The following is a 13,805-nucleotide window of genomic DNA, read 5'->3' as shown; positions in this document are numbered from 1 at the left end:
CTGCCTGGGGCAAAACAATTCTGCACCCCCAGGTAAGACTTCACTGCAGCATTTCACCTCTGCCAGGTAAATAATAGCTTTCAAAGCCCATTCTCCAACTCAAGTCATCAAGGGACCCCCTGAGCCCCCAGCTACTGAGACAGAACACTGCTACCTAGATCTCCAGGTCACATTCCAGGATTCAAGGTGTCCCAATTGGGGTTTTGTAATGGTTCAGTAATGTGCTACAAACACAAATAACAAACTGGAATCTGGATGGATCGTGTGCATGGGAGCAATTGTGTTACTACAGTCAGAGCCAGGATAAATCAAATTCCTGCAAGTACAGCTGTCCACAGCAGAAGTTGTAGAATGGTATCTTCACAGTCTAAAAGAACATATGGATTTGTAAGATAGTCACAAAGAACAGATTTCAAAGGTTGCTGACTATCCCAACGTGGCAAAATGTCCAGAAGAAAACCCAAAAGCACCTTCCAATACAGATCTCTACACCACCCAAAGCTTGATTCAATAGAAGACTTTGAAAGCACAAAGCAAGAGTATTTAATTATGAAGGAATGAAGTAGATCAGTGGCTGGAAAATCCTCAAAAGAAAGAGTTAACCATCTTCCTCTGAGACTGCAGTCACTGTAACCTCAGTAAAAGTCACTCAAATGTCACATTGTGCTTCACAAACTCAAATTACTTTCAGAAGGCTTTTCTTCCAAGAGGAATATACAGCTGGTAAATCACTATGGTGCTTTTGAGCAGACTCCTTAAATAAAAGCCCTCAGGTTTGAAGCAATTATCTATTAAAGCTGCAACTCAGTGCAGAAATGGTAACTTCCCACTAGGAGAATGTTTACAGGGAAAAAAGTTTCCAATTTCCTGCTGCTTTTTAAGAGTGCAGTTTAAAAAGTCCAGCAACACAGCAATAATCCATCACCACCAGTAAGGACCCACTGAAAGTTATAAGAAGCCAAAAGATTATGTTTTGGTTTGGTTTTTCTTATTAATTTTCTAGCCTTAGTCAGAACAAGACATACCTCTGGTGAATGGAACCTGTTCAGATTAAATCAGCATTTTATACCAAAATAAAAAGTGGAATCTGAGCACTGGAATTTTTTCAGAGTGCCCAAGCACATTAGGAGACATCTCCAGTTTTCCTCCTGGCACTGCTCCATCCCCAGGAAACCCACACCAAGACCATCAAGGTTCTCTTTTTTTGAAAAGAAGTACTCTTAAGAAGCAGAAAAGGCTTGTGATTTGTGGAAGGACTGCCTTTCATGAGCTCAAAGCAGCACTGAGGACACGAGAAGAGATTACAGGGATGTACCTTATATGAAAAACCACTGTTGTTCCAAAATGGATGGAAAGTTTGGTCTTTTAGTGAAGCTGCTGAAACACTACCTCAGATCTTTCTCATTGTGCACAAAGAACATCTTGAACACTTTTAGCACATAGTAAAAGCCTACTAGGATTACTGAAAGAAATACAGCTGGCTCTGCAGGCAAGCCAAACCTAACCTAGCATCAAGAAAATGAGACTGGCAAAGTTCAAGAGTGGGAATGCCAGGAGTTGTAACAAATTCCAGCCTCAATACAGCTGATCATAAAAAAGAAAAAAAAAAAATCTTAAAATCCGGCTCTTTACTTAAACCCAGATGTTCATTTTAATCCAAGAGCACCTTTGCAGCACAGAACTGCCTGGGCAGCAGAAATATAAAACCTCCAACACTCAAATGAGCAGTTTCTTGACAAACTATGCCTTTGACAAAATCAGAGACCGGGGATATTTTCACTCATGTCATCCAGTACTGCAAAAAAACCAAAACAAAACACCAAAACAAACAAAAAAGAGACAGAGATAGTTCTGGCTGGTTTGTGAACTGTGCTGACATGTAACTGGTAGGGAGGTAAACTGCAGGGAGGAAAGGGGCTACAGAAGTTTTCTTTTCCTACACCAAATTAACCTGGCCTGGCACAGCTCCCCAGCACACAAAGCCTGCAGCAGCCCAAGCACAGGGGCTGAAAAAAGCAACCAGAGCAGGGAGAGCTTCAGGTGTTCATACAGTGAGCCCTGGGATGAGCCTCAAACTGAGCTTTAGGTCTTCCAACACAACAGAGGTCTGTGAAGAGAGGACAGACAGCTGCAGGCCATATGGAAAAGAAAAAACAAAAAAAGCCTTCATTGTTTGGCACCCTGTTTGACAAAGAGCAGTGTGGTATGCCAAGCCAACTGCCCAACTATTGCCCAGAACTCATGTTGGTGATCTCCTGTATCATGTCTTACCCAAGTGAGGCCATGGGCATCAACAACTTGGCAGCAAATCCCATTTTAATCCATGCCCCAAATCAACTGCAATTCTTGAGACCTCCTCTCACGTAAGGTGAGATGGGGAAAATACATCCAATCCCCAGCCCAAGCAGGTTCACCACTTCCATGTTAGCTTTGCCATCCCAAGGGGAGAACAGCTGCTCCCCTATTCCCAAAAAGGGATCCTTAGGGCTCAGCAAGCAAACATTTACCATCATTCACTAAAACAATCCTAAGAAAACAGAACTGAGCAGCTGTCTTCAGAAATCACCTTTTCAACTGGAGCCAAGACAAAGACCTGGAAGATACAAGTCCCTCAAATGTCCCTCAAATGTTCCCTACGCCTCTGAGAGGTTGGGAAGTCAAATTCCACTGAGGAGAAGAGCAAATGCAAGTCACATTCAGGCTGTAAAGCAAGTGGGAAAAAAAACCCCAAAACTGGAGACATGATGATTCTTGAAGACATGGCTGTCCCACTGAAGAACCAGATTCCCCCAGACACATTCCCTGCCTACAGCTCCATGCTAGGGCCAGAGCAGCACCTCCACCATCAGGACCAGGACCTCCGTGTCCCCTGCCTTGGATCTCCAGCTCCCCTTGCACCTTCTGCCTCTTTTGGCTGTCCTGGTGGCTGGGCAGCAGAGAGCAGATGCATGTCCAGCCTCAGATCTCACCCTCAGCAAAGGGCAGTAAGCAGCTGACTGTTCAGGAGGGGTCAGACAGCCTGGGTCACTCTTCTGTACTCATAAGAAAACTCTCAAGAAATCCAAGAAAATGTCTTTAAGAACTGCACAGCAGTGTCAACCTTGGTTGAAGTCTTTCTAATGGAAGAATGCAGGCAGCTTTCTCAAGTGTCCTCCTTGAGTACTTAGAACAAATACATAAGAGGCAGAACTACAGCTTGCTACAGACAAGATCTTTTTGTGTGTGTGTGGTTTTTATTGCATCTCTTTTTCAGTCATTCTGGGCACATTTCTTTCTCCACATTTCCATTTGTATGAACTGTCCCCATGCTTGTGGAAAGTGTCATGATATAATGACAGGACAGGAAAATTTAGCCTTGCCCGAGTATATCTTTTATTTTGTTCCTGCTTAATAGACTTAATTTCAAAGCCCTTCCAAAGCCTAGAAAAATCTACAAATGGATGCAGTTCCAGTACAAATGCAATTATGCTTATTTTCCTCTTACACATGGGGTATTTTCAGCAGCTCCAGTAACTGTGAGTGAAAAAACAGGCCCACAAAACCCACACTTTAACCATCTCCTCTGCTCCTGGATAAGCTGCTACATCTGCACCAGCAGATTAGTATTGCAGTCAGCTCCCCAGCAGCTTCCACACTGTGGGACTTCAGCATCTTCTGCTTCCTGGATTCTTCCCCTTTAGCTGTGTATTGGTTACTTAGGCATTTGCTAAGGAACTGCAAGAAAGTTTAATATGTTTCATTTTGCCTGGTTTGGGCCATTGTTATTTATTCTGCTTACTACAAATGATTTTCTTATTTGCAAATTAATTTTTATTCATCCCATGACCAGTCTCTGGATCCTGTGATCTGTTTCAGGCTCTGATCCCTGAGCCAGCCCTGAGCTGCTAGTGCCACCTGGAGTTTGACAGCTCAGCTCTACATGAGGAACACCAAACCCAGAGCTGTGTCTGCAAACCTCTCAGGGCATGGCATGCAAAAGCAGACACAGAGCAGCACTGATCCCTCTGATCCCTCTGCACAGTGGAGCTCAACTCCAGAGTCTGAACACTGAAAAAGCTCAGTTGAAAAAGCCCAGGGAAGCTGTGGCTGCCCCATCCCTGGCAGTGTCCAAGGCCAGGCTGGATGGGGCTTGGAGCAACCTGATCCAATGGGAGGTATCCCTGCTCATGGCAGGAAGGTTGGATCTAGAACTTGAAACCCAAAGCATTCTGTGATTCTATGAAACTGAGGTGGTGAGAAGAGCTCAGAGGCACTGGAAACCTCAGTTCAAGAATGGGCTGCAAAACCCACCAACTACTTCTAAAAACCTGATCTCACCCAAGCTCAGTAAGCACTTGAAACATCCCAGGCTTCAAATGTTTTCAGAAGTCAGCCTCTTGCTCACCCAAACACACTGAGGAGACACAGATCCCAGTATATCTTTCTACCAACCACTGAGTCAAAGTCTGAAAACAAGCAGCTACTGAACAGCCCACACCACAGCAGATCCAAGCTGTCTCCTAATCCCATTTGACTTTGGACACAAGCAGTGGTATCCTGAACATGCTGGGGCTCATTGCAGGCTCTCTTAACCAGTAGAGACAGAATGATCCAACTGGATGGCAGCGAACCTGTACCTGTGTTAACAGGAACCCAACAGAATCATTTACCCATTGGCTGTGGGATCAGTCTTTGGGGACCATCACTCCATCCCTGCTGTGTTGCTGAGCACAGAAAGCAGAGCTGTATTTAGTGGCACTACAGAAAAAAAGCAGAGCACACTGGGAATGCATGCTATGAGCAGCTTAAGAAATCCAGGTTCTAGAAGTTCCTAAGTAAATGATCAGCCCTTCAGGGCTTTGAACTTGTATTTTCTCCATTTTATTCCCTCACTTTTAAGAGAAGCAGATCCAAGAGGCCCTGAAGCACTGCTGAAGAACATCTGTAACTTGGGAGGGATGTGTTTGTCATTCTGTTTGACCTCGTATCCAGCAAGATGATTTGTCTGGCTTTCAGTCTGACCATCACTATCAATAAAACATTTGGCAAACCAAAGAGCAGTGAAGAGCAGTGATGGTGAACAACCCAAACAGAGCACAGGTATAGCACTGACTTCACAGCAGGAAAATGCAGAAACAGGCAATACTCTGCAGCCAGTAAAACCAGCACAGCTGGTAAAGGAGAAACTGAAGGAATCACCATGGAGTCAGACTGGGGTTTTTAGAGTCACCCTGCCTCTTAAAACAGCAGCTTGACCCTCCCTCTAAAGCTGAAGGATTCACATGCACTTGCTGGAAAATCAGGAGCTCTGGAAACCTTCCCCAGGTACAAAATCCTCCTGGTACCCAGGGCCAAGCAGAAAAATCCCAAACTTTCAGCCCCACAGGGATTGTTTTAAGAATCTACAGTCAACTGCAGAAAAATCAAGTGTAAACAAGTTAGTATTCACTAATCACCCCAGGAATCATTAAACTGAAAATAGAAGCAAGCTTTTCATATTGTTTTTTGACATCTCCTTACAGATGAAATTATTAAACCATTATCACAGCAAAATGGTACCACTGCAACTATAACACAGCCAAATACTTCAGCTGACAGCCACTCTCTCTCTCTTCAGCTATATTGGTTACTTGGAGGCACTAAATAGCTTGTGCTGCATTTGTATTTCACACAAGGCTGAACACTGATGGGAAGGGAATCAGCATTTTCTCAGAACAGGAGATTGTCTACAAGTTAAAAATCGACAGTTACAGAGCATCTTTGATAAAGGTATTGGCAACCAGGCACCTACAAGGGTTAACATACATACAACTCAATAGGTGAGGCTGTATTTAGCTGAAATTCAATGCCATTGCCAAAATAAAACCATCATTTAAGTAATTCTCAGTTTACCTACAGAAAATTTGTCTGAAGGTGAATCAAAATAGAGTATTATGATAGCCTGAAGAGATGCTGTTCAAAGGCAAACCTCTGTTGTGCAATTACAATTTAAAAGAATAGCTTTCTCCTGCATCACTAGTACTGATTTTTCCTTCTCTAATGCTAATTATGCCCTCTAGGATAATTTAAAAAGACACTGAAGCTACACTCAAAGCAGCCAGTTGTTGCTAAATAAATCGGATTATTTTTCTACTACATTGCACTTGTTTAGTTTGGGTGGAAACAGTTCTGAGAGGAGGAGGGAGTTGTTTTATTTCTTGGAACCACATAAACCTATCTTGGTGTGTTATCTGGAGAAAAAAAGATGTTACATGACACATATAAACACAAGCCACGAGAAAGGTGGCTTCTCTTTTTCACTGTTGAGTGAACATTAAAGAATTACATGAACAGCAGAGCAAAAGAGGGGAGGGTTGTGTCAGTGAGAAACAGCTGTAACTATAAGGATGCAGACACAGAAGTCTTTGAAACTGCAGATTTATCTAAGTAGATCCTACTAGATCATCCAACACTGGCATTACCCCACATGTTGACGGAAGGAAAGAAATACACTCCTGGTTATGTGGGTTTTGAATTCCTGTCCCTGGAACACCCCAAGGCAATCCTGAAGTCTCTAGGGTGCTTGCCTTTGAGTAAAAAAAAATTCTGGTAGGAAGGTGACCCTCCCTCCAGCACTGTTTTGATTTTTCAGATGACCACTTTTTCTACACTCTTAGAAAAGCACCATTCCATCCTCTCCCCAGATCTGAATACAGACTGGGTCTGAAAGAGAACCAGCATGAAACACTCCTGCACCACAAAAAAGCCCGTGTGTGCTGGAAGCCCCCACTTCTCCCCTCTCAGCATCAGAACCACAAGCAGCCTGCACAGCACGTGGAGGGTTCCTGCGTTCCAAAACAGAAAGATGTCTGGGGGACATGGTGCTCCCTTCCATGCAGGCAGTGGCCCCTCCAACCTCTCCAAACAGGGGCTCTGCAGCAGATCTGTGCTCACCTCCTCTCTTTCCAACTCCAGCCAAACCCACCCATCCCCTGAACTTCCTTGCAGGTAGACAGAGCAGTTAAGATTTCCAGATCAAACATAGCCAGTAGTAACTAAATAAATGCATTAATAAAAGGCTCAAAGAGTGCTCCAGCTGCTCTGCAGCATGCAGTGTAACTGCCATCACATTCAGCCTTCAGAATTGAAGCTGAAAAGATGGATTGAAGCAGCCTCTTAAAATCCCTCCCCTGGTCACAGCCAGCAGCAGCACCATGATGGACAAGAAGAGGACAGACAGTGCTGCTACTTGCTAAGCTTTTGCTTTATTCCTTCAGCCTACAAATTTAAAGATTGGTTCTTTATTTTGTAGTCATGCCAAAGTTAATGAAAAGAAAAAAAAAAAAAAAGGCAACCAAATATGTCAGATGCTTGACAGGCAAAACACACCACCAGACAACTACAAAAGCTTTGGCCAAAGAGCAGCTGAGATCCTGGGGAACAAAGGTGTGAGGATCCCACAGCTGTAGGATCCACACAGAATGATGCTGGAATTTCAGAGCCCAGCTCTGCAGCTAGGTGCCTCCTCTGCAATAACCAGAAGGGCCTTCTCAGAAGCATCAGAAAGATGTGAGCAGCACAGGGGAGCTCACTTCACCTTTCTCCTGGCTCAGTCACTTAGAACCAAGGCTTCTGAACTGCAGGGCTGGCAACATAGCTCTTCTCATGCTTGCCATCTGCTTTATAAAAGGCATTAAATTCATTAAAACTGACCTCTGCAGCTGACAGGAGAACTACTGATGAAATCATCTACCTACCTATTCATCTACCTTTTCTGAAAAGAAAGTTTCAGCAACAAAATGGGAGTTTGAAACTGAAATAAAAGCAAGAGATTAAAATGCAAAACAGAGATGCAAAGCTGATCTTTTAATACTCTTTGAGAAACCTACACTTTGGGAACTAGAGGCATATAGATCATCATCTTCTCTCTCAAGCTGCCCAAGAAGATACATTAAACCCTGGGAGCTCCAATAAGCTCACCTCTTGCATCACACTGAGCATCACCAAGCTTTTGCTTCTTCTCCTGCAGCAATCAAACAAACAGCTCCTGCCTAAACTCCGCCATGACTGAGGGTTCAGGGCAGTATCTTTACCAAACACCACCATCTTTCACTTGCTTTATTAAAAATCTACCCCTGAGACTTCAAAGTCTGGTCCCCCACCTGGTCTTAGCAGAACCTCACCTTGTTTTGTAAGTGCTTCTCTCAGAGCAGGGGTGATCATCTCTCTCTTTCCACCTTGCTCCTTCCTCCCAGTGTTCTCTCGGGTCAAACTCATTCCAACATCACCATCCTGCAGCTCATGTTCTCTCTGTATAAAGACAGCAAATTACAAAGGTTTAGACTCAAGCATCACAATTTAAACTCTGGTACAGTTCAGCCATGGATCTGCTAAACTTAAAACCGAATTCTTGCACTTGTGTAATCCTGCATTTCATCTCTCTTCCGAGCAGACAGTAACCCTACAAGTAATTTAGGACAGTAAATGTTAAAAGAAAAAACCCATAACACAGTAAGTCTGTTCTACTATCACAGCAATACCATTCTCCACTTTAAGAAACAAGGTGTTTGAAGCTTATCTGAGAGTGAGAGGGACTCAAGGATTTAAGCCCAAGTGTTACATGATTGCACAATAAGCTCAGCTCTCCACAAAACACAAATGGAAGGGAACAAACCATTTGTGCCTGACACAACTGCCTGGAGTGACAAGCAGTTATTGTCACAATTATCCAGGACAGGACAGGAAAGAAAACCACATCACTGAAATGAGATAACCCACGAGTTTACAGAGCAGAAGCTTTGCTCTCCACAAGTCACCCAGAAAGGCAGCCAAGCCCACCACCAAAATTCAACCATCACCCAATTCCTGCCAGAAAAGTCTCTTCCTTCTGCTCCAGTCAGCCCCAGGCACATGAGATGCAGCATCTCGCTGAAGTTTGGCTTCCAGAAAATGCTGCTTTACAAGACACAGTTAAGCTTATTTAAAATCAAATGCAGGAGTCCAGCGCAGAGCTACTAAGATGATTAAGGGAGTGGAACATCTCCCTTATGAGGAAAGGCTGAGGGAGCTGGGTCTCTTTAGTTTGGAGAAAAGGAGACTGAGGGGTGACCTCATCAATGTTTTCAAATATGTAAGGGGTGAGTGTCAAGGAGATGGAGTTAGGCTTTTCTCAGTGGTGACCAGTGATAGGACAAGGGGTAATGGGTGTAAATTGGAGCACAGGAGGTTCAAGTTGAATATTCGAAAAAATTTTTTTCCTGTAAGGGTGACAGAGCCCTGGAACAGGCTGCCCAGGGGGGTCGTGGAGTCTCCTTCACTGGAGACATTCAAAACCCGTCTGGACACATTCCTATGTGAAGTGCTCTAGGTGGCCCTGCTCTGGCAGGGGGGGTTGGACTAGATGATCTTTTGAGGTCCCTTCCAACCCCAAGGATTCTATGATTCTATGATTCTATGATATTTGGATAAAGTTACTAGCAGGAGAAACATAAGCAGCTAAGAAATTGTGAATCCCTCTGCTGTGTGAGTGTCACTTCTGAGACCTTCTGGGTATTTATTGTTTCATGTCTGCACAAAGAAGCATGAAAGTGTGAGTAATTACTTTGATATTTCATGCAACTTGTAATCTGTCAATTCTTTATGGCTTTTTTTGAAATATTAGAGGAGTTACAGATAAACAACAAACAAAAGCCAGAGGACATTTTGTTTTCACCAAACTGAGGCTATTTTACATCCAAGCCTCTTTTCTGCCAAAGACATCAAGAAGTTCATACAAATGCTTCCAGTTTGAGTCTACCCACCAACTGTTAGCATCACTAAGGAAACCTGTGCTCTTGACTTGCCAAACTGTGTTCTTTACAAACAGAGAAAGAAATCTAGCTGTTCCTAGACAGATTTTTTTTTTCTGTACCCAAGAAAAAAATTTTAGAAAATAAAGGTATCTCAGGAAAAAACAAAATAAAACCCAAACCAGAAAACCTCCCCCATACACACTCAGTGGTTCAACTACAAAAGAGAATTTCTAATAAGCACTTAAGAAGAGATGAGGAAAACAAAACATCTAGGGACAGAAGTTATTACCTTTCCTATTCATTTTGAATAGAACTTTGCTGAGTGCCTGAGGTGGGGCAGGCAGCACAATGTGATCCTCACCAAAGGAGGAATCTGTTCCCACCTACTTCTTTTCACTCAGCTTGCTGCATTTTCAGACAGATTCTCCTTGGGTTCTGACACCCATGAGGACTTCCCTGAAAGCCTAACCACATTAAGTACTCCTCAGCTGCTGGGTTTAAAAGTCTCATTTCTTGAGACCTCATTTATTACTTGAGATCTTCATTTATCAGCAAGAAGCTCCAATAGTAAAATATTAATATTACTGGAAAAGCCTCATGTATAAAGAAGGAGGTAAAATCCTCATCTTTTAACTATTAAAAATATAAAGAGCTCCATAAAGAGCTTCTCCTCACACAAGGTTTGTTTAACCCTGAACTAGGCTCAGCCAACCAGTTAAAAAGGAAAAGCAATGCCTTAGCACAGATGTGTGAGCTACCCAAAGCAAAGCATTCCAGAGGATGGACCCAGCCTGCCTGCCCTGCAGCCCCAAGCCACATTAACTCTCCCAGAAAAACCAATCATGCATTAGGAAGCACACCATGATATTAAAAATGCAACAAGGGACTTCAGGGCAAACATCCCACCCAAGCCAGGCTCCAGATAGGGAAAAAGTCCTTCAGAATGTCAGGACTTGCATTTCTACCTGCCTGTTACTGCAGTGTCTGTGGGAAATACCTAAATGTAAGCACAAATAAAATGGGCCTTGTTGGCACAGAAATCTTTATTTCAATAATGACTTTTCCCCTCAGAGAGATGACAATGCTTTCCCCCTCTCTCATCCTAATGTGAAAGCCTATAAACAAAATAATGATTTGGTTTTCTCTGAACTGTAGTACCTGACCTGTTATGTTTGGCAAGTGATGGGCTTCAGATCTTTCTTGTGACAAATGGAATTCACAGCCCTGGCAGTTTTACTGATTTGCTTTATAAATTCTTAATATCTATCATTTAGAGTTTGAGTGGAGAGAACAAAGTTAACTTTGCACAAAGCAACTTCTCAAGTTTGGTCATTTAGTAGAAAGCCTGGTAGTAAATCTAAGACAAATTACTGTCTTTTCATAACAAATCAAGAAAGTAGTGACAAGAGCCAGCTTTTTTCATGCCCTTGACATACTTCAGTGCTGAAAAACTGAAGAGTCATCCTCTGGTCTGTGCTCACAACCAGATGAGAAAGTCTTGGAATACAATCCCATCCCTTGGTACCACCAGGCTCAGCACAGCTCTTGCTGGAGCCTGCTGGAGGGGTTTTGTTATGCTGCAGAAGCACATTTGAATAAAGCAACTGAACCCCAAACCTCAGTGTTTATAAATCTGTAAGGGGTGAGTGCCTGGAGGATGGAGCAAAGCTCTTCTCAGGGGTGACCAACAAGAGGACAAGGGGCAGTGGTTATAAACTGGAGCATGGGCAGTTCTGTATAAATATTAGGAAGAATTTTTTCACTGTGAGGGTGACAGAGCTCTGGCCCAGGCTTTCCAGGGAGGTTGTGGAGTCTCCTGCCCTGGAGACATTAAAAACCTACCTGGATGTGTTCCTGTGTGTCCTGCTGGAGCTGACCCTGCTCTGGCAGAGGTTGGACTGGGTGATGTTTCAAGGTCCCTTCCAACCCCTCACTTTCTGTGATATGTGTAAGGACTTTGGGTAACTTCCCAGGCAGGCAAAGGAAAAGCAAAGCTCTCTTCCCTCTCCTGCCAGGCAGGCAGAGGCAGAAGATGCTTTACAGGCAGGCACAGGGAGCTCATGAGCAGAAGGCACCCAACACACACATGCAAGAACTCCAGAATTCCCTGCCCAGGCAGGGCTGCTGCTGCCCCTGGGACAAGTCAAAGTTCAAGTGCTGGAAAGAATTTCCTGCAAATATTCCTGTCCACAGCCACACCCAAATACAACCCATGGGACACACACTGCTGCCCCATCTGCATCAAATGCTCTTCACACTAAGATTGCAGAAGTGAGCAAATCAGAAGATGCAAACTCATGCAGAAAAGTATCCACTACCTTAATTTACTCCTTTCAGCCTCAAGGCTCTATTTGTTTATGTGCTACAGCTGGAAAAAACATGATCCCTGAGAATTTTTTCTCCTGGAAAGAAAATGACACACAGAATACCCCAATTTTGACTGAATTTCTTTCCTACTTGACCACTGGGCTAAACAAGATAACAAGAAACAGGGTTAAGCAAGAAGGAACCCTGGGCCTTGTCACAGTTTACAGCTTTATCCATCAAATGGCTCCAGGATCTTTTAACAAATGAAAAGCATAAACATTAAGAAAACATTAACAGTGCAGGGGCTGGAGCCAGGACTAACAGAAGCAGTGCTAAGGGAAAACATTGGCAAGGAAAAGACTGCCTGGCAGCAAGAAGTATTAGTAAAACTTTCCTAGGGGAGTGATGCAATGAAGCATTAAAGTTCATGGATTACATGAATGAAGAGTTGAAGTTCACACCAAGCAGAGCTGGGGAAGCAAAACTCTAGTGCCAACAGGACAGTGAGGAGCTGACAACTTCTCCCCTAATCCATGCTCAGATGTCAGCATCACAAAAGGCAAGAACCACGTGGAGGGGTCTTTTTTGAAACTCAATTGGACATCACATTTCCTTACAAATAACCTTCCTGGAAGACTAAAACACATGGAAAAAGAACAGGAGAAGCTTCCATAAAGAGACTCGTGAACACAGCAGCAGAGGAGCAGAATCCAGACTGTGGGGACCTTCCTGCTCCAGATACAAAGCTGGGGCTGTCACAACCCAACCCAACCCACCCATAATAAAGAGACACAATTAGAATTGCTCGGTCCACAGATAAAACTCCTTGCCAATCTTACAGCAACTGCTGTCAGTCACCAGGCACCAGTCAACTGGTGTAAGTCACCAGAAAATAAAAAATGCTTTTGATATCTGAAAGTGAGCACAAGACTGGAAATTTGGATTAAGCCATCAGGTAACCAGCAAACACAGCAAGAAACATCTTATTTAAACTAGCTACAAGTCTGCATCATCACAGGCTACATATCCACTCAGCCCACCACTGCCCAGCTAAGCAGAAAAGTCTGACCTGAAGCAAAGAGCATCCAAGGGCTGCAAGGATGACAGCTGAGAGATGGGGAACTCAGTAATTCCCTGGCCAGGACTGAAACAGGAGGTGGCTTGATCAAAAGCTCAAATCATGGCATGTGTTTTCAAGAAGTGTCCATAAAAGAGGGAAAGCCTCTGAAAAGTTCTGACTGTTACCAACAAAACCAAGCCAAAAAAACCCACAAACAAACAAATAACCACACAAGCAAGAAACAAAAAGCCACAAACAAACCAAACAACCTTGGGAGTGAGATTTTTTTTTCTCCTGGAATATAAAACCTCTGAATTTCCAGTAACAAGCTGGTCTACCCTGCTATGGTGTAGAATAGCAGTGGGTCCCTGGCATTACTCTGAGGTTCTAAGGCAGCAGGTACCAGCTGCCATCCAAAGGCAGAAGTCTACTCACAGAGACCTCAGCTCAGCCCCTGCAGAGGGAATTCTGCCTTCTCTTTTGTTTGAAGAGTCAGTGCTGAGCTTTTGGACACACACAACAGCATTTTAAAGCCCAAACTCATGCAGACAAGTAATGACAGAAGACTTAGGCTGTTAACCAACTACATTAGCCTGAAAGGGCACCAGATGTCTACTATGAAAAACAGTAGGATAAATGATCCACCAACATCCATTTTCTTATAATGTTCAAGATCAGCCAGAATCCTC

General features: G+C 43.6%; 1 protein-coding gene across 1 annotated transcript in view; it reads right to left on the bottom strand.

The window, feature by feature from the left end:
- Positions 1-13,805, bottom strand: part of TYW1B (tRNA-yW synthesizing protein 1 homolog B) — a 104,299-nt gene that overhangs the window by 77,040 nt on the left and 13,454 nt on the right. Inside the window, 1 exon segment of the mRNA XM_030462417.1 lies at positions 8,142-8,268. Coding sequence (XP_030318277.1) covers positions 8,142-8,268 — 127 coding nt within the window.

The sequence above is a fragment of the Calypte anna genome, chromosome 19 (genome assembly GCF_003957555.1).
Source record: "Calypte anna isolate BGI_N300 chromosome 19, bCalAnn1_v1.p, whole genome shotgun sequence".
Classification (NCBI taxonomy): domain Eukaryota; kingdom Metazoa; phylum Chordata; class Aves; order Apodiformes; family Trochilidae; genus Calypte; species Calypte anna.
This window is presented reverse-complemented; position numbering and strand designations above follow the sequence as displayed.